This window comes from Rhea pennata, chromosome 5 (genome assembly GCF_028389875.1).
Source record: "Rhea pennata isolate bPtePen1 chromosome 5, bPtePen1.pri, whole genome shotgun sequence".
Classification (NCBI taxonomy): domain Eukaryota; kingdom Metazoa; phylum Chordata; class Aves; order Rheiformes; family Rheidae; genus Rhea; species Rhea pennata.
In genome coordinates this window covers 58456821-58483231 of record NC_084667.1, presented here as the reverse complement: position 1 = coordinate 58483231, position 26411 = coordinate 58456821, and the positions used below count along the sequence as shown (strand labels likewise).

The 26411-nt window shown below is 43.1% G+C and overlaps 1 protein-coding gene across 3 annotated transcripts in view; it reads right to left on the bottom strand.

Moving 5' to 3' along the window:
• The window catches only part of RCOR1 (REST corepressor 1), an 86131-nt gene that overhangs the window by 7891 nt on the left and 51829 nt on the right, over nt 1–26411 (bottom strand). For all 3 annotated transcript variants that reach the window (XM_062577386.1, XM_062577387.1, XM_062577388.1), the window contains 5 exons: nt 14790–14842; nt 11240–11401; nt 8528–8646; nt 4925–5003; nt 296–490 (listed from right to left, as the gene is read on the bottom strand). In XM_062577386.1, coding sequence (XP_062433370.1) covers nt 296–490; nt 4925–5003; nt 8528–8646; nt 11240–11401; nt 14790–14842 — 608 coding nt within the window. The remainder of the gene's footprint in view (nt 1–295; nt 491–4924; nt 5004–8527; nt 8647–11239; nt 11402–14789; nt 14843–26411) is intronic.

Here is a 26411-nt window from a genome sequence, read left to right as displayed (position 1 = left end):
AGCCAAAAGATACTCCTTCAGAAGAGTCAGCAGCTTCTTGGACACAGATCAGAGCTACAGACTTTTTCTCACTTCACTTTAGGTACAAAGCAGGCTACCACAGAACTAAAGCATAACAAAAGTAAAGCACAGGACTGCATTAATTGTTAGCAGAAGGCTGACTGCTTGTTAATTAAGCCAGAAAATGGTAAGGACCATCACAATCAAGTCGAATCCCAGGGAACACTGCAGACTGCGACAGACATCACCACCTGAAGTAGCAAACAAAGTTATTTTTGAGTTATCTGATCTGTACCTGTCGTTTGATTGAGACTAACTCCATGTCCAGTTGTCTGAGTACAGTCGTAGCAGCTGTTGCATTGGCGGAAACTGCCTCTACATCTTCTTGGGAAAGGAACATTCCTTTGGGAGGTTTCCTCTTTGCTCTGTTCTTGGCCTGTGTACTGTGCTTTTCTTTCTTCACCTGAGGAAGGGTTTCAGCGGGTGGCACCTGGGAAATAGCAGTCACTTTACAAAATGCATAGCATGTTTTAAGTGACCAAAAAAACACTACCTTAAGTAATGCTGTCAGTACTCTTTTCAACAGCCCTGCAGTGATCAAGAAACCCAATTCTACATTTCTAAGTAACTTTTCAAAACAGGATCTACATTGAGATTGGTGAGATGTTTTATTTAGTCTTTCATCTTCAGCCATTCTTAAAAGCTTGGAGAATGTAAAGGACAGCTTGCAAACAGGAAGAAACTTTCTTGGTCTAGGCAGCATGTCATAGAAACACTCCGTTCTACAAACCTGTCCTTCCTCCTAGGCAGCTTTTAATGTTTACAGAGATACTGGTTGCTTCAGTCCCACTTTCATTTCTGGAACAGATGCCTGTTTTTCACTCTGTTAAATATTCCAGTAATTTGCAAATACTCCTAGACCCCTTTTCTTGTTTTCATCACTCAGTCTCAACACATCAATTTAACACCAGAAGGAAGCAAAATAGAATTTGGAGGCAGGGGAAGAACACAACTAGACAGTTCACAGAGACTCACTTTTCCGTATGTCAGAGAGGAGGAAGGGATAAATCAAACTTATTTAAGGCTAAAGGTGAAGGAGTGAGGTGACTACAAAGCAATACTTAGATCACTATATGGTTTCTTAGAAGCTGCTAAGTTCCCTTGCATAACACTGACAGACATATATAGCTGTTTCATTAAACTGATGCAGTTTTGTCCAAAAAATATTTCAAGTCTCTTTTGGAAAAGGGAAGATTTCACACACTACTGATTATTTTCATTAAAAAAAAAAAAAAGAATTATGCATGCACCTCTAGCAGATATATTAGCTCAGATTCACTATAGATGTTTTCAAGAGCACATTTAATTCTTTTTAATATCAAATCACCTCTTCCAGAAGTTACTTTCAACAAGCAACTCATACCCAAGATTAAATATATTATCCAGTGGCTGGAATATTGCCAAGAACATAAAACAGGCGGTAAGGGGAGAGATAGCAGAAAGGGGAGGCTGCACATCTGAAATCTTGTACTTGATCATTGCCAGCTTTAAAACACTGGCTTCACTTAGTGCTATTGTTTCCCTCCTAATTTGCAGCTACATGTAGTTTCTACACAGTCTGCGGCACTCACTCATTAGTGAGCATTAAAACATTCGCATTCAAACCCACAGGAGGTTATGCACAAAACCCCATGTAAGCATGTGGCTCTCCCTCCCAAAGACTGGAGAGCCACCATATAGCTGCAGATGGATGAAACACGGCTGCATGGGTTCAACAGCCAAAGCCGGACAGGAACAGTAATGTGGACAGCTGTCCATTCTCAGCTTTCTTCTTCCCTCTGTTAGTGCATAGAGCTTCACGAGAGGCAGTGCCTAAGGCAAGCCCAGGAGCAAGAAATACTATTACTGTTGCAGGCCAGATACCCAATTTCTTTCCACAGTGGGGTGGGCAAGCAGCAGAAACCAGACATGTTCATGGTATGAACAAGCAAGGCAAGCTCTGCACTCTCTTCAGAAGTGAGTGCTTTGATAACTAAGCCTAACACTAAATTACTCAGCATAAACAGACATTTTGATTTATTCATATTTCATCCACATACAAAAATTTGCAGGAAAACACAGTAATGCCCTGCAACAGGTTCAGGCTGTCGGGTGACAAACGCACAATGCCTACTGCGAGAATATCTCATAAGCCTCAGCACAGAGCACGGATGAAAGCTCTTTCGGATGACTGTTTTGCCAAGCTCGGGGAATGCGCAGCTATTCTGCATTGTGGACAAAAAGCCCGAACTCCAACAGAATGGTTTTTGACAATTCCAAACGTCTCTAAGCCCCAGTGATATTGCTCAGGCTCCAAAAATTTGAAAGTCAACCGTATGTGGAAACTCTTGTTTTCCTGGCCACCCATGTATCACATATATTAAATTAACTCACAATAAATACAGGGGTTTAGCAGTGCTTTTCTGTTTATTTAGATACTGCCAACACTATCCAGAGCGCTTGAATTGTACAAACCCCTTTCATACAAACAAGGCCCCTTTCTCAGGTTTCATAGTTTAAAAGATTCAGCCAGTTAGAAACACAGAATGAAAGAGAAGGCATTTCCAGAAACAACTGTCTCTGGAAGAAAGAAGATACGAAGAAAGAAGGTCTAGTTCATGACCTTGGTGTGATGAAGTCACTATCTCAAGAAACCTGAATAGCTGCACTAACATTCAAAGTACTAAAAACAAGGAAGATTCTCCCTCCAGTGATCCATAAAAGAGGAAACAGATGAGAAGTTTCAGAAACCCCAGTTTCTGAAAGAACTCTAAGAGATCCCAGTATCACCCCGTAAGTCATACGGTAACTGACAGGTCCCAGAGCCAGGAAACCCATCTCTGCAGGGCTGGGACAAGGAGGTTCTTTACTGTAACAGTCCCGGGCTAGCAGTGCATCATCACCACTGCAAATCTGACCGAGTCATTAAAAGATACATAATGATCAAGAAGGAACTTATTCCTCTCCTGGATTCCTGCACTCTCTCTTGCGGGATTTTCAATCAGCCCCAGGCTCAAGTACTGCAAAATCAAATCTAATTAACTCTGCACAGGCTATGCAGCTTGCCAGCTTCATTTTACCCTCCAGTACAATCGCCATCCAGAAAAGCCCCCAGAAGGCTGCCTGCATTGCAAACACAGCAGGCGACTGCACACACTCGGTGAGTTTTGGTGATCTCGTTCAGGTTGGTGAGAGAGCACAGTGGCCCATATTAGTGCAAAAGGGAGGACAGACCGTATCCTCGCATACAAGGCTTTTTCTAAAGAAATGTCTTGATGGTAGTTATCTACCATCTGCTCTGTTTTGCCTTAAAACAGAAGTGAAGTCTGCAAAGTACTACTGTTCCCTCTTCTGCAGCAAGCCCATGGCATGCCAGCATGGTAGGGAAGAAAGCAGTAGTAGAGGGGATTGATTAAAGTTCTCTTACAGATGCAAGTTTTCAAAGGGCTTAGGGTGAAATTCTAGCACAAACTTTTTTTTAATTAAAATAATGGGAAATGAGATTATAGCATTAATTATTTACAAGACACACTGTAGAGCTGCACACTCTGCAGCTTCATCAAGGGAGACTCCTTCCCATGTGGGTGTTGCTGAGGCTTTCAAAAATTCAACCTCTTGCAAGGGTGACTAGGAGAGCCTGGTGTCACATTTACAAGTCTCCTAAGAGTCATCATGTATGCAGATTTCTTCAGGGTGAGCAACAGCTAGGCCCTTCCGGGAAGTCTAGAGAGCACTCCAGCACGGGTGACAGACCAGAATGCTATCATTTATCTTTTTTTTTCCCCCTGTTCAAAATAATTTGTTAGGAGAATTTTGCTGGTCCCTGTCCATGAGAATAAAAGTTGCTCTAGGCCCTTATTTTTGCCTGTTGTGCAATCACGGTCTAAAATAATTCTTGTGTTGTTGGTTTTTTCTACATTAAACCTTAAAATTTTTCAAAAAAAAAAAAGAAAAAAAAGAAACTGAGAAAGACCAAGGGAGAGAAAGCAGGCTATGAGAAATCAGGAGAGGGAGCAATTTGAAGAAGAGACGGGCTTAGGGTAAACTTCCTGTAGCATCCGCTCATACACACAACCCATGCCGCTGCTGCATTGCTGGGTTTTTGTTTAGTAACAGATAACCTGCAAGCCATACTAACAAAAATACCATATATGCTTTGCTGTTAAACATCACAGACTAAGTTTTCCAAGGTGTCTATTAGATCTGCATGGCTATTTTCATCCAGAACTGTGTCCCCATTTACAACAAAGTTTTTTAAATGAGTTGCAAGTCTTGTTTTAAATACATAAAACATTGTGCATGTAATAGGATAAAGTCCCTCTACCAGACAATAATAAACTGACCATACAACAGCTCTCTCTTTCACTGTTTACATCACTGCAGTTGCAACCCTGGTGCTGCTGAAATCCTCAGTACTACTGTTGAGGATTTCAGTAGATCGGGAATTTACCTTAGTCTATGGCTGCAGATAAACATGCTCTTGCGGCTCTTCCTAAAGCAGTTTAAAGGACGTCCCCTATACCAAGCCATCACAACAGGTTCTTAAGTGGTTCTACTCCATTTTAGTGCATAGTTAGGTTGACTTAAACCATCACTGAAGGTGGTTCAAGCTAACAGCCATCCTTGAACTAAAAAAAACTAGAAACATTCACATAATACATTCTCATGTGATAGTAAAGTCTTAAATTTGCCTAGCTTTATCCATAGTAACTTATGTCTGTGCTTGTCTTGATCTAATAAAAATTCTGAAGACAATTCTTCTTTTCCCACATGGCAACTACACAAAGCACAAATAAACAAAATTAGATACTGTCAGCTTCTACTTGAGGTAGTTAGTAAGTAAACATTTTCATTGTATAGCAGTAAGAAAAAGAAAAAAGGATACCTCCTTTTTGCTCTCCTTGTTTTGTTCAACTTCAATATCAATAGGGTTATTTCCATTTGTTTCTTCCATTTCATCCTCACTGTAAAACAAAAGTAAGCATTACTGTATTATTTTGTGAGACTCTGTTTTGCTATAAATAGCACGCTGAAAGAAATGCATGGATGCAATAGCAAGTCCAACAGCTTTGCTTTGTAGTTTTTCACAGTTGTTTTGTTTTTAGAGAGTCAGGTACTTCTTAATTATGAATATACTAGGGATCGTTTCTTGTAAAGGTTTCTACATAAACTTTTCAGTGGTGTATTTAGGTAAAATATGTCTGTTCAGATGAAGGCAAGATACATAAATTACAGAAGTCATCTTTTAAAGAAAATTGGACACTGATCATTTAACTTCAGGCAAACCCAACAGAAACAAAGACTTAGAACTACAGCAAGAAGCTCTAACACAGATTTCATACAGCTTCTTAACATTTAGCAAAAGAAACATGCACAAGATGAGCTCCCTTAGGAACAAGCATAAAAAATGTTTATCAGTCATGTAATCTCACATTTAATTCTCCTCTGAAAAAGAAAAGAGGTATCAGTTACAGAATAATAATGGGCATGAAATTCAGGCCATAGTGAAAGTGACCTTGGCACACCTGGCCGGTTTGGCTTTATTGGAATTTTAATCAGACATTGAATCAAATATATTTTCACACACTGTTTAGAATTTTTATACTCTACACAGCTGAAGTTAATTGCGCCATTTGGGACAATGCCCAGAAAATGAAGGAATAACTTAATCTGATCAAAGATTTTTTTTAATTAGTTATTATATAAAAATTAAAACTATTTTGTTACTTCAAATTTTACAGGCTGAGACAAGGAACTTCAGCTGGATCAGGTACGTCACACCAACACAGTGCAAGGCAGGGCAGCATAGAGAAAACCTAGCAGAAGCTGTGTTGCACTGTGTGGGTGCTGGGCCCTGTCTTGATACCTTCACCGAGGAGCAAGGGACAGCAGGCTCAAGGGGTGCAGCCAGAAAGATAGGTACTAATGAGTGTACCTTGGTTATGATACCAGCTTACAGTCCCCCTCACTGCTGCTGTGGCAGCTGTGCAGATGTCCCCTAATGAACATACTGCAGGGTGACTTTAGCTGACATCCATGTCCATAAGAGCAGTTGCTTGGATAAGTCATGCCTGCTTTCCCAAGCTACCTGGCTCACCAGCTGATTCATAAGCTATTTAGTTTGTATAATCGTGGGAATGAAAATTCACAGACATCCACCCAGAGCTGCATGTACAAAGTCCCTCACATACAACTAAGAACAGCTACTGAAAACCTGGTCCCCAATGCACTGGGAGCTATTTTAGTGACAGTCTGGGGGGTTAGGGAATTTCCCTGCCTAGCCACAGAGAAGATACAGCAGTACCTGAGTGAGATACCTCAGCCTGCCTCTTCTGTTAGTCCCATCTCCAGAAGAGCTCCCTTGCATTTTCACCTGGGTTCAAATTTCAGCCTTTCTTTGAAGGCCAAACTCCCATAGGCTTACTCTGTGCTTGTAGTTTGCTCTTATATTCCAGCAATTTCCCTAGATAAGGGCTAGATCAAAACTTCACTCTTTTTTTTTGCAGTTTTCCACATTGATCACTTACTCTAAGTATACTTTCAAAGTTCTGCAAGCACCAATGGCACAGGGTGACCCCAAAATTCAGGTTCCCCAACCGCACTCAGCTTTGTTTCCACATCCCGCATGGGTGCGCTGACACAAATCCCTAGGGGCAGATGGTTTAACTATTTTACATAACGCATGGGAAGAAGGGAAAAATCAAACATCAACATAAAGGCCTAGTGTTTAATTTGCTGCAGATACAAAGCAAACTGTGCATCTGCAATTCAACTGTCTTCTTCAAAGACTACAAAATTATAGCACACAGTAGTCCATGCAGATTCTTCCCAGTGACCTCTTAGTCTGGGGTGCTGCGTAGCCTAGCAAACAGGGATATGTACCAGAGGTGTATTTCCAGATTGCAGTAATTTCATGTATAAGCACAGAACAAGATTAGAGAGGTAGTATTAAAAGATACCAAACTGCAGACTATGAGATATAAACACACATTCTTTATCAGTGATTCCTCCCCCCCATAAATCAATAGAAAAAAAAAAATCAAGCAGGATGGGGAGAAGAAAATCAAGACAACCTTTGCAGAGAAAGGTAAAGAACATAATGAAAAAGAGATTCAGATAGAAGAAAGTCATCCAAATAATGGATAAATTGGCTGGTAGTATTTCCACGGCCCTGCCTGTTAAGCAAGCATTGTTGCTCTAGTAGAGATATGGGAGAGGCTGTGAGTCACTGGTGTAGTATGGCTCAACCCTGGAAACGTACCCTCTTCCCCCTTCCCAAATAGGGCTCAGTCATATGGCACTGGAGCCAGCATACCACTCCCTAGGAAGCGCTGCAGCAACAGCTCCTTTGAGGGAAAAGTTTGTGCAGAACTTTGCCCAATTACATTAGGAGTCTTTCAAAGCCAGGCACACCTCAAAATTGGGCAAGTTTGGTCTGCAAAGACAAACTGTGTTATAAGGCAGGCTGTGAAGACACCTGTATCAAGATGACAGACTTGCTGCTATTTAGAGGTTCAATTCATAGACCTGAGGCCACCATATCTGAGGCTCTCTCAGCTCCAGAACTAGGCAAAGTCACCTAGTGGCAGTTGTAACCATACAGATGTTCCTAGCAATACACACAAGGCCACAGTCTGACCTACGTTCTCAAAGGGTGTGCACGGATACCCATGAGGGGGAGCTTGCAGACAAAGTTACAAAAGTAGGAATTAAACTCATCTGCTGAAACTCTGCAGCTAGGGACCTCCTGAACACGACCCCCATCCAGATCCTAAAGTGGCCTGCATTCCTATGGAGAGCTCTGCCAGAGTACTTACTCATCCAAAGTCCCCTCTGCTTCCCTCTTCTCAGTCACTCCAAGAAATAGTTTAACGTGATGTCTGAACAGGGAATAGAGCTTGGCCTGAAATCTTATACTGGTGACAGCTTTCTGTGTGAATGGGGTGGGGGGAAAGAGGGATTGTGCCTGCGCACAGGACTCTGGTGCTGCTCCAGACCGCATCACCCCACCAGATGCATATTATCATTCTATTAAGCATCACATGGAGGAAATAAAAGCAGATTTCTAGTTCTTTTGTAACTTCCTTTTACTGTTCTGCTCATCAATTTTTCTGGCTCTGCTGACAACAGTACCAAACAGCTTGTAGATATCAGTTTTAATCTCATTTCCTCCACCCTCAAGCAGTATCAGAGGAAAAGTATCTAGAGTGATGGGCTGGGAACCACCGCATTAGAGGGCAATCAGGAATTGCATAGCACTGGAGAAGGGAGCACACCTAATTGCTGACAGATTTCTTTTGGTTTTAAGCAAAGCAAAACATGCATAGCAGGGAAGAGAAGGGTGGTGAAAAAAGGTGTGGTACCAGGAAACATTTGGGGAAAATCCTATACCTAGTTTCTTACAGACTAACCAGAATCTCTGAAATATTCAGATACTCTAGAGAAATCAGTGTGAGTCAATATACAGCCTTTCTGCTTGCAAACCTACCTTTCCTCACGTTCCCTTTTTTGTTTACGAGCATGACGGTCCATCACGCTAGTTTTAGTCCTTGTCTTCTTCCAGGAGTAGTAAAATTTCACCAGGCTGGCTATTGATTTGTCAGGAAGCTGTAAATTAAACATGTATCCTTTTATATGTTTATATGTAAAGTATCCCCAGGATTTCACATACAATTAGTCTATTTTTGTCAAGGAACAGCTAATCTCTCTACTTTGAATTCTCTCAAAGGTTCAAGCAAGGCAGTCCTGCAACCTTTTCGAAAAGGTTCCAAAAGAGGACAGTTTTAGGTTGCTGTCTACTGTTTAGGACATCAAAATCTCCAAAGAGCATCTCAGCAAGCCTCTACTAACCAGGTAGGTTCCCTTCAGAACACAGGAACCTAGTGAGAGCAAATACAAAATGGGGTCTTGAAACTGAGGTAACAGAGCTTTAAAAGCCAACACAGGCAAGTGTACTAAATGTAGGTGTTGCTGAATTGCAGGCTACATCCCAAGTGTATCTTTGATGTTTGGTTAAAAGGCTTATTCACACCATTCACATGATGAAGGTTTCAACAATAGACGATTTCAAAGGGTGAAACATTTCTGTGTGGTGATCTGAGAATATAGGAAGACACAAATTATAGTTTTTTTTTGTCCTCTTATACTATATGTCATTGCCCTGTAGCTATGAATGAAAAATTTGCCTCAAAAAAAAAAGAATAAAAGTACATTAAGACTAATTCTCCACTTGTTAGGGGCGCTCACTGTGGAAGTTCTCACATCAGACTTCTACAAGGTAAAAGTCTAGCCTCTTTCTTGCTGAATAAAAGATGTTTTAGGTAAGAGTCTGATTCAGCTTGGAGGGTGGGATGGGTGGGGAGGAAAAGAAAACTGTGAGCAAGAGCCAGATCTCTCTCATTCAGACACTACAGTAAGTTTTCACTTGAGATAAGCCTGGTTGTCAGACTGCAGATTCACTTCAGGTTCTAATAATCACATGAGAAGTATCATCCTGGCTGACAAGTTACAGACAGGCATAAATTCATCCCCTGTCATCAAACACATGTTGTGTCTTTAGAGTAAGCTATTTCAATGCTGAGTTGCCAATATCCATCCAGCAGGCTGGTATATTGAGATTAAAGAGCTCCACAGAACAAACTCAGGGATGAGGCTGTTCATGACAAATATTACCTTGGCTATAAGAACACCCTAAGAGTGCCAAAATATCAGAACCAGCTCTGGTAGATAACTTGCTTTTCGTTCTCTGGCTTCAGTGATTTTCTCCTCAGTTCCAAGCTGCACCAATGCTAAATGGGCCATCAGATATAAAGGAATAACTAAGAGGCTCCTGAGCCATTCATTCCTGCCCCCACGAACACAAAGCTTCCTACTTTTTTTTTTTTTTTAATTATTAATATTTTTTAAGGAACAGTACGAGCTTGGCATCCTTATACTGAAATGCGCTTCACACACGGACAGAGTCATGCTTCTGCAGATAAACTGAACTGTGAATTTCTTGCTTTGGTGTTTAACCAAGCAACAGGAAGGGCTTTGTGTTCCATTTTTTTTCCCCTGGGACACTCCCTCTTTATTTTTCATTTAAGAACAGAGCAATAAAAAAGCAAGGAGCTTCACTCTTCAGGAATCCACAACTCTCCAGACTGCTTGTAACAACTGTCCATAGCACCTGCAAGTTCTGTCATCCAAATCTATGGTGGTGGAGACCCTAAGACTCTAAGAACATTTACAAATGAACACTAGTGATGGAACATTCAAGGAGGACAGAAGAATGAGCCTCTTCCTGCAGCCCTGCAGTTTTCCTTCATACTTGAAGGCAGGTCTGAACAGACTGCCACTGCAAGGCTTACTTCAAAGGGTCACAACCAATGTAACCAGATCCTACTGGGCATTGAGAGGTACTTTACTGAAGAGGAGCAACGAAAATCTGGTTCCTACCCAAGTAGTAAGCTATGTGAAAAAACTCTCAAGACTTTATTAGTAATTTTACACTCCACCTTCTCCATCTTTCAAAAAAAAAAAAAAAAAACACATTTTCTTTTGCTTGAAGTCAGTTTTCTTCATGCCTACCCTCTTGTTTCCCCCACACCGAGCATTCAGCTTTCAGGCAGACCTACCCTTGAAGGTTGCAATCACAGAAAATTGAAAGAAAAGTTTTGAAAATATTACACATAATTAACAGCAAAGCACTAAATACTTCAAATGTATAAGCTTTCATCATAGCATCCACTGACAGTTCCAAATCAGATTAAATACAGATTTCACATTCAAATAAAACAAATTCCTAAAAAGCAGATTTTAAGAAAGGAAATCAACCTTGCACAGAGACGATCTTTACTGTGTATGTGTGGGTGGGAATGCATGTAGAAACTATGCCTGAACTCCAGCTGAGACACAAGCACTACCATAGCACATATGGGACTGAAAGCTGTAATTTCCAACCAATAAAAATGGCACAGTCAAAGTTTATCCTGAACTGATAAAGCAGTCTGATTTCACTTCCAGAAAACAATTCCGCAGAATGTTTTCTGTGGATACTCCAGAAGTGATGTTATTTCTCTATATTCACAGGACTGTTTTTGTCTTAACATCCACTTCAGCCTGTTTCCTCCCCAGAGCATCAGACAGGAGTTCAGTGTGAGCAGCACTGAAGAAGACAGTCCAACTTTCCATTCAGCCTTTTCATTACCATGACACTTACCATCTGCTGGATCCTGTGAAAGGTTTTCCCATGGAAGCTGAAGGCCTGTTCAAATAAGACCTTGTCTTCCACTGTCCACTCGTCCGGGAATGGAGTAAAGTTTGGCAGATCTGCCAAAGATTTTTCAATGTTGTGCTTGTGCCAGAACAGCATCCCAAGAGCCTAGAAGTAACAAGGACACCAAAGGGACAATTGTAGTCACAAGAAATACTATTGCATGCAGAGTGAGTGCTATAGCAGTAGTTCAGTATGCTGAGACAAAACATGTTGGAGAGTCAGAGTTTTAATCCTCAACTACATCAGAGACACTCTTCTGGGTACAAGAAGCCTGCAATCTGACCCATGCTCTCCTGGGTTTTGCAGAGCAGTCTGAAATTAATCCAGATCATGAAAATGGTAAAGTAATGAGAGAGTAACAACAGAAAGGGGAACAAGAAAACTGAAGAAATGATTCCAGCTTTACTGATCATGGTGGGCATAGAGAAGTTAAAGATGTGGGAAAACTACCTAAAATATCAGAATAGCCTGATGGAAGCTTCTTGTCATTGCTAAAGCCTCATCATTTCCTGTTCAATTAGGAGAATGGTTTGGTTTGGTTTTTTTTTTTTTTTTTTTTTTTTTTTTTTTCTTCTTCTCTCTTTTAAGTTGGTTGGGGGCTTTTTGGAAGGGAAAGGGAAGAAAAAGCAGGAGAGGATAAGGGAACTGGAAGAAGGAAAAGGAAGGTGCACTTGCAACCTTGATTTGCTTTGGAGATGCCTGGCCGAAAGGAGAAATAAATCTCACTCAATTTGGGAGCTGCTTGTTTGTTCCCTTTGACTACGTCTCGTTTCCCTGTTGCAGTCTCCAGCTTTCAGCTCCACAGAGTGCATGAGTGCTGCTTCTGCCACCTGCGAATAGCCCTCCTCCTGCGTTCCCCATGACACTCATTCAGAGCCGCTCCGCTCCCAGGGGTGCGCAGCTCATACGTGTTATGACACATCACTAAATCTGGCAAGCCAGTGACCACCACAAGTCATTTGAGGAAGGCCTGACTCTGCAGAGCTGGAAACTAGCCTTTCACAATGGCTGTAAAGTGAAATCAATCCCCAAGCTGCTGAGTAAAACATCACAGTAACCAGCTCGTCATATGCAAACTCAGCGTGGGTTTCACAGCCACAGTTACCCTCAACTAGTAGTTTCAGCCTGTCCACTCAGAGCTACAAAATCCCTCTGAATTTGGGGTTTTCCCGTTATGCTTTGCTATGCAAAAAGCAGTTCCTTTACGGGTTCTTGCTCTGCTGAGATGCTGGAGGAGCTGTGATCATAAATACTAACATTATCCAGTATCTCTTCCCGACACTGCTGGCCTCTCAGTACTTCCTAGGTATCTTCTCCTTCCCCGTGCAGAATTCATAGAGCCAAAGGAACTATTTTGCACTGATTGAGGGCTGACTTTTATCTCCTCACCACACCAACTAGATTCGGATATGAGCTATACCAAATATCTTTACGCAAAAGCTAGGAAAAGACAAGGACAAAGAAAAATTTTAGGAAGGCAGGGTCATGCTAAACATCGCTAAGTTACAAGCAAAGGGCTAGTGGACAGCTGCTTTACACAAAGCAAAGGATAAACAAAAAAAATTCTTTAACGACTTTAGAAGAACAGGAAAGTAGCATTTCTCTGAGGAAAAACACCCACATAATGGTTTAATACATACAGCTGACACCACCAGGACACCTCAAGTTCTTACACACTCCTCCAGCCCCATCCTGCCCTAGGAGAACCGTTTGCGTTCGTCCCCATGTGAGCACACTGCTCCCCCAGCCTGGTTTGTCCCAGGGTGCGTGATACAGGCGGGCGGAAGAGCACAGCTCTCGGCCAGACTCGGCGCAGTGCTCCTGAGGCCGTTACTGCTACGGCTCAGCACACCATGCTCCAATTTGCCAGCACCAAAGTGGGAGTACGTGAGAGTACTAGGAAAGAGTCAGGAAATTTTTAGAAGGAGCTCAGCCAGTCTACGGCCTGGCTTGGAGAGTCCTATAACTTCTACTTCTGCACAACAGAGGAGGATAAAAAAATCAGCTGGGCAGAAGGTGCTTGAGGAAAGAGGGGAAGGGGCCTACTTTCAATATTAAAAATAAATGCAAATCTGTTGGTCAAATCTAACTTTTTCAAAACACAAGAATTCATCTGCTTTTTGTTCAAAAACCACAAGCTTTGTTTTGATCAATTTTTTGGATCAATTTGCACTCTCTAAACACCACTTTGCCACTGAAATCATGCAGTTTTTTTTTTTTTTAATTAGTCTAAGATAACCCATTTGGCAAATATTACCTGTAATTTCCAGTACTAAGATACACCCATCTCAACAGAAGTAAAACACCCAGGGGGTTATCTGGGTTTAAATTTACAGCCTTTTGGCACCTTATTTGTTTTATTACTAGTTTTTGCTCTCAGAAACTACAAATATCAACTCTGATCATTCCTGATTTTGCTGAAAGTTTTGCTGGCTATCTGACGTTTCAATGCTCTTGTTCCATAAGACGCTTTTTCAAGAATGGGTATTAACCACTAGAAGTCTGACTCCAAGATGATAACATAGTCTAACTAAACACCTTTCCCCATTCAAATCATTTGTTTCTGTGCTCACAGCCTTCATCTGAAGGTCATTTTGTTCATAAACAAAATTTCAAGTTTTCATGGAATCCCTTTTTAGCAGCAGCACATCAGTTGCCAGTGTGAATGTCCGCCCTCCCTCCCTTCCTTGGTAATTATTAGCACACAAAGAGACACTATATGGAATTCAGATGAACTTCCCATGCACGAGGTCTGTCACCTTCATGGAGGAGCACTGAAATCAGATGCTAGTTAACAAAAGGAAGATAAGTAAAAAAAAATTCTAAACCAGTAAGAGTCAGAGATCTGCCACTCAAACCAGGATTTCTACCCATAGGCTAAAACTAAGCTCAGCGACAGCTGATGAAGTTACTCTTCATCTCACCTCTAGTGTGCAGACATCTGAGCTGCTCACCTACGAACTGAAAAATGATTTACAGTAGAGTTTTATGGTAAACAGCCATGGATGTTGGTTTGCCTCAGAAAGGAAGGCAATGCTTCAGTAGCTCATTAATAACTGCCAAGACATCCATGAAGTGGGGCAGTCAGCTGGAAACTGCAATGTTAGCAGCAGTCCAAAGACAAGTCACCCTCACTAGCCAATCTTTTAAAATTGCATGGGGTTCTGAAAGTGTTCAAGAGGTAGCCACCATAGGAAGTATAACACTCACAGCCAAAAGTTTGATTAGGTGTGGTTTTTCTTCTTTTTTTTTTTTTTTTTGGGGGGGGGGGCTGGTTGGGTTTTTTTTGTTAAATGACTCAGTGACAAACTCAGGATGAGCTCTCTATTCCCAGAGCACAGACCACCACTAGAAACAGTCAGCGTAGGGAGAAGTAAGACAGGAGAAACAGAGACAGTACAGATGGGAAGAAGCACTTCTAGGTAGTGAGTTAAAGTCATGTTTTAATACCTGCTGGAAAAACTTAAATTAAAAGTATTCAAAGGATTGTTACCTGCTCCATATTGTATCCATGCTTCTCTTTAGCAATGGCAATATATTCATCCACTGAAAAACAAAGAAAAGGCATAAGAGCATTTTGTAGAGTAATCTTATCTCCCTTCCCTTCCCCTTTCCATAGGAAAACCCAGTTCTGCAGCTCTGACTTCAGTCATAATTGTTACATCTCCACAGAGAACTCTCATGTGGAACTGCTGCTTCCAACAAATCAAGAAAGGAAGAAAAAAACAAAAATAGTCACCAGACAAATGACTACATATTTACTTTAACAAGACTAAACGAGGCATGATATCCAAGCCAGTTTCAGTACTTCCGAAACACGCAGATACATTTCAGAACTACAGGTATTTGTTACAAGAAAAGAGCCTTTCTCTTATGATCTGTTCACAGTTACTCTTTCAAAGTTTTTAACACCAAGCTTGTTCACCAAAACCTCAAAGACATGCTACATCTCATCTCCTTTTCTTATCCCCCAAAGCAGCTGTTTTCTTGAGAACAAAAAACCCCCAAACACACACAATCTACCCCTTCCAATACTGCCAGAAGTCTACAATCTTGCACAGTCACTGCAAATATCTTGGCAAATTTTCAGCCCTTTATGCCTCAGCAATTTTCATCTTGGACCAAATCCCACCTCTATGTATTATTAGGCCTACATGAGCTTTTAACCTTTACAGTGTAAAGATGCCCTGAGGAGTTATATTTTGTATAGCTTAGACTGCCGCTCAAATGTCTCTTTCAGTGCAAGTGACCTTACATTACATCAAGCAGCACCCATTTGGGAGGGCTGGGCCAAAGTCAGTACCAGAACTGCTCTTTCAAATCCGTGTCCTTGTGCTCGATCATTATTAAATGCACCATAACGATGATATGTTTGAAAAGCAAAATAAAAGGTGGGATTCTCATTTCACCTCACCAAGCAGAAGTATGGTGATATCAGCTGTCCGTAGGAATACTGAAATGCAAGTATGCTCAAAGAGGCAGAATAGATGCAGAGAGCTAGAATATCACTGTTTTGTAAAAATGTTGAACCTTAAGACCAGTAACTTTGAAGGGAGAATGATTTCTGAGCTCTTTGCTCATTTTCTGCAGATACTCAAGGAAGGATTTAAGCAAATTCCTGTGCTGAGCACCTAACTCCTAAAATGACATGGAGAGCATACACAGTACCTAAGGAAGGAAATAGTTCTGCGAGCCCTGCAGCTGAGGAAGCCCTTTTTCCCACAGTTTGTGCTTCATGATTATCTTAAACTCTCACATTTGATCCTTCCATGTTTTCCACCTTCATGAGAACTCTTACATGGAGTCTCTGGTGTCTAATAATACTGCATTTCTTACAGCCTTTCCTTCAGCTAGGATACTCCTCAATTCTTTCTTCAGCCCAGCAAACCAGGCAGTGGGCTCGAAAGTTATCGCAAGGAGCAAAGAGAATGGATCAGAAAAGGCATTGCACAAGAGCAAAAGCTTATTTTCAGCTTGTCATCCATGGAAAGAAAACCCTAGGCACTTAAACTGGACATCCCTTCTTGCATTGGTACAAAATGTTATTTTGTTTAGTAAGTCCTTCATTTGTGAAACTGAGTTTTTATACATCTCCTTCCTTCAAAGGTTTTGCAAAAGAGGGTTTTGATAAGTCCAGTGACATGAGATAAACACAATGGAAAAGTCCATGAGAACAATAATGCAGCAGTAAGCTGGGACAGCAGAAGAGCACGTAGTAAATATAGGTGCAGTTTCATGTCAGCACTTCCCCAGCTGCAAGGACACTCCACAAGGTTCCTGCTCTTCCAAGCTCCCACTTGTTTTTCCCTGTACACCCTGCACATAGCAAACACCCTCAAAGGGCTGAGGAACCCGTTTGGGGGACCACATTCTGCACTAGTTCAGTAAAATTCTTATTAGCCCTTTAGGGAAAGGTGTAGCCACAGCCACTCATTTACATCCCTGCAACACAAGCACGTCTCTCCCCTCTCCCAGTCAACAAATGGTTTCTAAAGACCATGCAGAACTTGCAGAAAACAATGCCTTCTTGCAAAGGACCTTTTCTTGCACAACACAACTTCTTAAACAGTTGAACTGACACAGTGGAGGCAAAGGGGACAGTGAAAGCAGCTTCTTAGACCGGTGCTTTGCCTACTTGAACATCCTGAGTGTTACAGAAAGGTGGGAGCCTCTGAAGCCAGCTTTATCATGGAAAAGAGTCTTGCAGAACCACACTCCAAAAGGGAGAATACGATCCACAAGGACCACATGGGGAAAAAGAGAGAAGGGAGCTGCCTCCTCCCCAAACACATCAGCAGGATGCAGGCAAAAGTGTCACTTCAGATGGCTCCAGATTTCATAACTACACCAAAAGCAAAGGCTGCCAGGAAACTCTACATGCAGTAATTTCCAGTACCAGTGTTTGCTTGCACACTCTCAGCCTCCTTAGGATAAGTATTCCATATGCAGCATGTTACATATTTTGCCTAAGAGGGAGGTGAAGGAAAGGGGGAGGGAAAGAAGTTGAGTTCTCTAAAGTCCAAGGCTGAATTAAGCTCTTGAATGCTAAGCACTGCTGCATTAGCTAGCTTGTTTTCACTGTGGAAAGATCTATGGTTCCTGATTTGACTTCAGTATCTTATCCTTTAATATATGCAGAGAAGTGGTGAAGTAGTTCTCCTCTCCAGCATATTATCTTTCTTATGCCAGACACTATAAGCCATTAAAAATACCCTTCTTCCCTCTTGCCCCCAGTCCTCCTCCAAAAGACCATCACGGCCTTTCTTCTCCTGACCCAGTTAGGAGAATATTAGCAAGGATCCTCCATATTGGTATCAACAGAATTTCGCTTATACAAAGCCAGTACACCACAGAGCCAAACAGCGGACTATAAGCAGATCAGACACCATGCAATAAGGCAGGATGGGTTTTTTAATGTGTCAGTGTGGGGCCTGTGACACCTTCAAGTAGAAGAGGAGGAAAGAGAAAGGAAAAGGTAATATAGTAGTAAACCAACCAGAAACAGCAATATACTGTGTCCATATACTAAAAGGGTGTTTGGGGATGAAGGAAGGACAAGCAGTACAATATCGTACTCTACTCCATCAGTAAACAGGCAGGGAACAAGCCAATTTACTCATTTTGCTTGGTTAATTGTGGGCTCACTGGCTTTGATGCTTGCACCATCTGAGAGGTATGACAGTCCCTTGAGCAACCCTACTGAGTGCTCTTTCCTTACCAACCCCCTTCGTATAAAGGGAGCAAGAAAGAGCGTGGCACCAGCTGAGTCACAGGATCTCTTTAGTCTCCCATACCACTAGAGCCTGGAATTGCCACAAGCTTAATGCTTCACGTGCCACACCTGATAAATAAGCGCAGTCTTCCATCTCTGCCTTCCCCATGCACCTCCAGCAAAGCCCAGGGCAGTGGGCACGTGAAACTCTGCTCTGCTGCATTTCAGTGGCATTCAGTCATGCTCAGCATGCAACTCAGCAATCTGTTTAAACAGAGTTCACAGAGCCCGAGGAGCCTAGGGCAGAGCTCTGCTTACACCAGAAGAGACAGTTTGCCAGCACAGCACTTAGCTGCTTTCCAAAAGAGAATAAGGAAGAGTAGCAAAGCGATCCTCTCCTGTTCCCCCCAGCATAAACTCTGCCACAACACATCCTTTCTGCCAGCATAACTTTTCCTCCACAGGGGAGATGAGAACACCTTCCCCTCCCACCCAACTGATTTATTTATGCTACAAAGATGTTTTGGCACAGACCAGACCCAAAAGACAATGATGTTTGAATACAGACAGCTGTGTGACAGAGGAGATGCACAGCTCCTGTGAAGGCTCCTGTTGCTACTAGAAACCAGATGGGGAGTGTGGGGGGAGAGAAACAGCAGAGAATCACAAATTGATATTTCTTCACATACTGGGTTACATTTCTTCTCTCACATCAGTGTGTTAGCTGTGTGGATGTGAGCAGGACTCCCCTCCCTGGTCCTGCCTGTCCATACTCGCAATGGAGCGAGCACTTGCCCAAAGAGCCCTATCCTACAGCTCGCCATGGTGTGAGCAGTATCAAAGGTATGGATGTGAAGGGGACTGAGCCCCACACACATACTGTCACAAGCAAAGAGGAGCACAGAGTGCTTAGACACTAAAAATATGACTGACTCTAATGCAAGAGCAGGATGTGCAAAAGGATGACCAAAATACCCCTAGTGCAGCAATAACATGGAGGAAGAGACAAGGGAGATGAAGGGGAGTGGGAAAGCAAGGAGAAAGAGGCTTCCCTCCTGCCATTTAAAATGAAAGTTTCTGATCAAAATGGTGCCATCATCCCCCTGAATTCTGTGGTCTTGTTTCCAGCTGCCTTTCTCATACACCTTTTTATTCTGCTAATCCTCCTCCTTCAAGAATTCCTCACTAGAGGCAAAAGAAGGGAAGTCTCTCAGCTGACAGAAGGAAGGAGACAGGAGCAAACAACTGCATTGCTGATTTTCAGTCCCGCATCCTAGAACAGAGAATTCAGAGATGTAAAACAGGAACATTAATTTCAGGGGGGTGGCAGAACTCTGAAAAAGGAAATGCCTGAAGGCAGTGGCCTCCCTCCTCACCATTCAATCAGATTAAATGTTCCCTCTGAGTGGGTCTCTCCAGAGACTTTTCCTCCCTCAACCCCAAATCGCTTCTTTATGACCCCATAAATATCACATAATGTTTAGTGGACTCACTGACCCCCAAGGAGGGTCTGCAGCAGAAATGAGAGCTAAAGCCTATGGAAAGCAACAGGAATGCAGAGGCAGAGCTGTTGCTGCAACCTCAGTTCACCCCTATTACTGGGGTACTGCAGGAGCTCTGAACACTTTGCATATTACGTGATGCAATACCCTGACAGAACAGGGTGAAGTAAGGACAAAAGCGGCAGCCTTCGCAGCCTCAGTAACGTGCTTCACAGGGTTTGATCAACGCTGGAACCTGTGAGGAATTCTGGATGTTGCTGTACATCTCCCCATCCTCTCCTTCTCCTTTCAGAAATGAAAAAGTCAATACCCAGAACAAATCAATGTTATATAAAAGAAAATAAGCAACATACATCGGACATATACATGCAAAATTCTTCTAAATTTCAAAACACAATGGTGACAGTACACAAACAATTAACCATAGCTTTTACTCTGGCTATAAAAAAGAGCAGCTGCATTGCCGTCTTGCTGCCTTCACTGAGCATTGGTGGAACAATTCTGCCACCTTGCGGCCACCGGACGGAAAAGGGAAGCCACGAAAAACACCAAGTTTGCACAACAAGTGCTGCTCGCAAAAGTGAGCTGCAACAGGAGGCAATAGGGAAGCAGGCAGAGATCAAGGCAAGGTGGTTTGCACACTTTCTGGACAAAATTACGTAGTAAGGAAACCAAAACCAGTCTATTTAAATGGATTGTGTGCCTTGAAAAAACTCTTCTTTTTCTTCTGAGCAAGATGTGATGCGCATGACAAGTGGGAGGAGTGGCAGTGGAGAGCACAGCCATGCTTTGGACCCCTTGCTGCACCCATCCACGCAGGCACATAGCCGCATAGCGGGTAACTTTCAGACTGTTTCTAGGAACAGAGAACACCAGTTACAGGGGCACAAGGGCTACTTTAACCCCCCCCCCAAAAAAAAAATCAAAAAAAAAAAAAAAAAAAAAAACACCCCACACACTTTCAGCAACAGAGGGCACAAGAGGATTTAGGTCTCAGCTCCATTCAAGGAGCTCTTCTGCAGCAGATGAAGCAGAAGCCTGTAGGCAACTGCAAGGGATAAGAGAAGCCCACCTTATCTGGAGAAGTTAACCCGATTAGGGGACAGGAACAACAGAATACCCTGCAGCAAGGGCAGGGAAGATTGAGCCAAAGGACTGCACAGTATGTCTGAAGTTCCCACCCCACTGCCTCCTAGGAGCTTATGTTTTCCTTGTATATTATTTCCTGTCTGTGTGCTCTGACCTCAGGGTGTCATTTCGTTAAACGTCTCCTTTGGCAGCAGGGTCAGGGCCAGATTGAGCATCCCTCACCCCCAGCCACTTAGTCCCGTAGCAGCATCCAGAAGCACAAGAGGACAAGAAATTTCGCAGCAGCACAAGTGCGAACACCACACACTGCCCTGCGCCCTGCTTCCACACCACCCTGCCGGACGCTGGTGCCAACATCTGTGCGGGGGCACGGGAACTGGAGTGGGAAACTGATCCCTCGGAAAAACAGCCCTTTTCAGCTGCATCATCTCCCTAACCCAACAGCAGCGAAGCCACACAAACACTGAGGGCTGCTAGCTCACAGGACAGAGAGACCCTCTCGGATAGCTGCCCCCAGAAGAGGCAATCCCACGCTCTCCTTCCTCCCTCCCGGGCCCAGGCAGGCTTTTCCCCTTCCCTTGCACTAGGGCTCTGGTGTTTATTTGACTTTAGGGGGCCACCCCAGGAGGTAAAACAGCAGACAACCACCACCACAGCCAAATAGTTTTACACTGCTTTCTATACAGTTTATATCAGGTCAGCTCATGGCATCCTTTCACCAGGAGGTCAGAGAAGTCGGAGAAGACAGGTCTGAACAGCTGGGCCTGCACATCTAGTGTCTGGCTCAGCCAAACGCGAGACTCGTGCTACGCTAACCAGCACAGCACAACTGCAGGGACAAGCAGACGGGGCAGGAACAGCCTTGGCTATGTAAGCTAGCGCTGAGGAGGAAAGCCTTATGCACTAGACCACACCTGGAGCCAGGAACTTGCAGCTTTAGAGAGAAATAAAATAAGAGATCCCCACTGCTGTGAAACTTATCTCCTTTTAAAAACCTTGATACCTACTGAAAGTTTCCTTTTTCACACAGCAAAGGCAGCCAGTCCTGACCCAAACACTGCATACTAACAAGCTAATACACACACTTATTCACAATTTTTAAGTACTGCTCTTTGCATGGCCTGCATCTAAGGGGAAGTCTAAAGCTGAAGCTCTGGTGATGGTTAAAGATCTGACTCATCTGCCTTTAGGATTTGCTGTATCAGCAAGAAAGTCGTACTGCAAAGATGGGTGTACTGACAAACCCAGCATAGCTTTTGTACCTTGTCAAAACTATCTTATTTACCAGGAAAGGCCTTTTGCTATTGTACATGTTTCTTTAACAGCTTTTGCCAACGTAGGCTCATCAGTAAAGTTGCACACTCAGCTGACATAACCACATCAGGAAAAGGCTCAACTGCTGTTTGTGGTATAGCTAGAGTAAGGGACACATAAGGGGAGATTACTGAGGATTATCATAAGCAAAGGCAGCTCACTTGCCTCTTTTGCCCTCTGATGCTGCTGCCATGTTCCCCCTCAGAAAGGCTGGTAGCGTGCCCACCAAAAGGACATACACGGAGGACTCTTTGGGAGGAAAGACTGCTTCCTGCATGTGCAACACTTTAAACACCAGTCAGAATTTGCACGATCACAGCATCAGTTGCCCTTTTGGGTGACACAGCCTTTTGTGCTCACAAGGCCCAGGATACCAGGAATGCAGATGCCTCCATGTGTATCACGGGAGAGATAGGGATGAGGGAGAAGGTCTGACAGGGCAGTAGCAATGAGCAGACAGTATCTCTAGGACCTAGCACAAAATAGGTAGAGCCATATGAAATTACTTGGGGACCTGATCGATGACCATACTGGATCTGAGCATGGCTGGATCAGTCAGCAGTGCAAATCTGATCTTAAGTCAGACAAAGACACTTGACTATGCTTTATGTATTTAGCTAGAGCACTTGATATTAGGCTTGGAGCCCATCTAACACCACAAAACCAACACACAGTAGCTACTGGCAGGGAGGAAATATTCTATCCCATGTATGACCTTCCAGTATAAGAAGTCAATAGACAGAACAAATGAATAGAGTGTGCGGCTGAAAAAAAAAAAAAAAAAGTGAGTTTATAGCAGAACAGTTCTTTGCATTATTCAGTACAGTGTTTTTAATTCAGTACTAGGAATCCTAAAGCCAGATTTATTCTGTTGTTAAACCATGAATTGAATTAACTCTACAGAGACCCTATAGCCTTGGATTATATACTTAATCACAGGCAGCAACATGCCCAAGCATGTCACAATGTATTATATATGTATGTGTGTGTGTATATATATATTTTTTTTTAATCAAGTGGTTCAATGAAGGAGACAATTACTCAAATTAGAAGCAGCCTCCCTAGTGCAGGTTTTATTGCAGAAGTTTTTCTGCACACCTGGAACACATCTGATCCAGCGCCTTATTTCCAAAACTCACAGAATTTCACTAATCTGAAAAAGTTAAGCTTGACACACACTGCTGAGAAAGTCACTATGTGAAAACAGATTCGGACTACTGCCCGCCTCATACAAGGTTTCTGTCCGCTGCCTACAAACGTTCTCCTATCATCCTGGCTCCATTCACGTACCTCATTGTACACACAGAAGTTCTCAGTCTACAAAATAGTCGGGCCTTACTGTTTCGTATTGTGGCAAAGTCACGCAACAGTTTTTGGAACAAGTGGACAAGGCAAAATAAGGAAAATAACTACAAAACACCAAGACACCCACTCCAGGTCAGTATGTACTATTGTAAAGCTTGATCAAGCTAGCTGCTGCCAACCAGCCTCAGAAGCCATCAACGGATATCCCAAGTCAGAGTCCCCTACAAGGGTGAAACCTTCCCCAAGGTCTACTCTCCACCTTCGACCAGATTTTGAAAGCTCCAGCCTGAAAACAAAGCTATCTAATTTCCCTGTTGTACTAGGAATGCAAACTAATAAAAGCACCATATTACAGCCAGGCTTCCTAAACACCACGGCTAATTCCATGACACGAGGCATTTGTGCAGCACAGGGACACACGCAGAAGGGGTATGTGGGAGCAGAACAGACATCAGGTTAAATGACAGCCCATTATTATTGTTATCAATAATAAAGCCCACCACAAGAGAGCAGATGCCATGCTGACCCCCTTTATAATGGATACAAAAGCAAAAGAAATGAACAATTTGTCCTCTGGCTGCCTCCCTGAGGAACGCCACTTAGGCAAAAAGGAGGTAACAGCCAAAGCAGGGGGTAGTGAAAGCAAAGAGACAAGTCAGAGTCACGCGGAGGAGCTGCCCATGGCTACAGCTGCTGAAAAGCAGCGGATGTGACGAAAGCAGCACGTCACAGGCTGCTGCACGCAGAGAAAGTCTCCAGGTGTAATTGCCTAGTTCCAGCCCCAGAGCAGCGGGAACAGGAAAACCCAGTATTTCTGGGTGGTGAGTGGTCTACCCACAAAAGCGCCACTTACTATTTTTTGCAGGCTGTCTCCTCACGTCAAAGCCCAGCTATATGAAGGAAAAGGGTTTGGAGTTTATAACAGTTCTCAGCAACCCACTTTCACCCCCAGGTGAAAAAAGAGCTGAACAAAATCTATTCCCAGCAAAATTAGATGAAGAACAATGGGGACCAAGTGAAGGCAGCTTGACGTTGGAGAGGAACCAGTCTAACCACTTAATCATATTTTCTGAAGTATTACTGAGAAGATTTTGCTCCTTCTACATCCACAGTTAAAAAAAAATCCATTTGCGTGTAATGTTTGGGGCCAGTCCTTTCTAAGAATTCAAGGGCCTTTCTACAACCACTACTCACTGCAGTATTGCACCTGCCTGTTACAAATCAGAAGTCAGGTCTCAAATTTCCTTGGAAAGATCCCATTTTCACATCAGTTGGATGTGAACAAGTTGGAGGGAGGCAGAACAACAGAAAAACTCTTCCAGTGGAAGCGAATGCTATCTAGAGGGAATGACTTATCTCTTGAAAGTGGCTGTGGCTCTGGCTCTGACCCCCAGCTGTCTGCCCCAATCTCTAATTTAAAGTCCCTACTCCTGCTTGCCATAGGAATCACTCGGCTGCTTGATTAAGCAGCTGCTTACTCACTTAATGTGGCAGGTCATGAACTAAGGCAAGGCAAACAAGTGCCTACTGCCAGTTAAAATATAGAAGCTCATGAAACTCCCTGTACCTCACCACACACAACATGACCATGAGTAGTAAGGAGAGGCTTAGATTAAGAGCACTGTCTCTACTAGAGATCAGAAGCTACCTTTGGACAAACCCATATAGATTTCCCTACTGTAGACAGGCCTTCAGGAGACATTAACACTCAATGTATTAATTCTCACACTACCTCCTACAGGTCTGAAACTCAGAAGACATAAAGATACATATTTGCCTCCTCCAGGAGGTCATCACAACAAGATAGCAAACTTACGTAGCCAGTTCTTGGACAAATTCTTTCCAGTAGCCTCTAAACCAAAGATTAGTATTATATTGACAAAGCTATTTAAAAAACAAAACAAAACCCACCGTACACATCCCCAGCCCCACCAAGACGAAGTCAGCAAGAAAAAGTCAAGCTACAGATCTACACATAGCTCTAAATGAAACATGAGTTACATACAGGACCTCTCCTCAGGGCTGATCCAGAGAAGCTGAGCAGAAAAAAGCACTAAAACCCAAAATTATTAGCTATATCCATGAGTATCAGAGGTAGGTGATCATTGCTTTTAGCCAGGATGTAGAAGCCCAGTCCTTACTGAGAAGTTAACAGATATTATTGATCCTTGAAGTGCTGCAGAATTCACTACTACCCTAAATACCAAATCTGCATATAAAAAAAATCACATCATTTGAAAATAACTTGAATGAGCAGTGGAAAAAATGAGAGGAAAAATAATTAGTGGGTGTGGTTCTTAATTAGAACAAATAATGCTGAAGTAAATGCATCATGGTGAGGGAAGCTCTGGCATATGTCCTTGACAAAGTCCAGCTGCACTGCCTCCTGCACCAGCACCTCTGTAAAGGTCATATTAAGCAGCAGTATGAACTCATCACAGTGAACAGTTACAGTCATGACATCCTCGAGCGTTACCCTGGAGGAACTCCTCCCTGCCTGTGCACAGCCCCATCACACTCCTATAAACGTTCATTGTTAGTGCAGCTGGCGACTAATTCGCTTTAGCAGAAAAGAAATAAAGTTATCCTCCAGTTCCAAGACTCTTCTTGTTCTCCTCTTGCAGTTACAGTAAGGGACGCAAAGTCTCAGGAAAAAGACCTTGTCCTCTGAACTGCTCAGGGCCAGCCATTCCTACCAAGACCAGCAAGACTGGAGCACGCTCAGCATGTCCCAGGGCTGGGCCTGAACAGAGTGACGTGGCTGCAGCCTGCTACTTCTCATCATACTGGTCCTACAACTTACACAGCACCTACCAGGCTAGCTAGGACTGCTCCCAAATGTTTCAGATCAGGGCTCACTGCCAGAGTAACTCTTAACACTGCTATCATCACTCCATTACATCCACGTCATCCTATCTCCAAAACTTCTCTTGGAGTCGAAGGGGGGCTAAGGGGGGGGGGGAGGAAGCTTCTTCCTAGTGCCAGCACTAGTTCAATCCCTGCAATAGCAACAGTAGTGGCAGCTGGCATTTTTAAACTGGGTCATCTTGATACCGTTTGGAGAAGGCCCATTTCACACTGCAGTAAAAAGGAGGAACAAACAGGTGGCAGGAGAGAACAAGGCACAGGAAGGAGCTGCTGACTGCTCACGCTCCCAGTACGGCAGCAAAAATTCCTCCAGGAGAGCACAGCT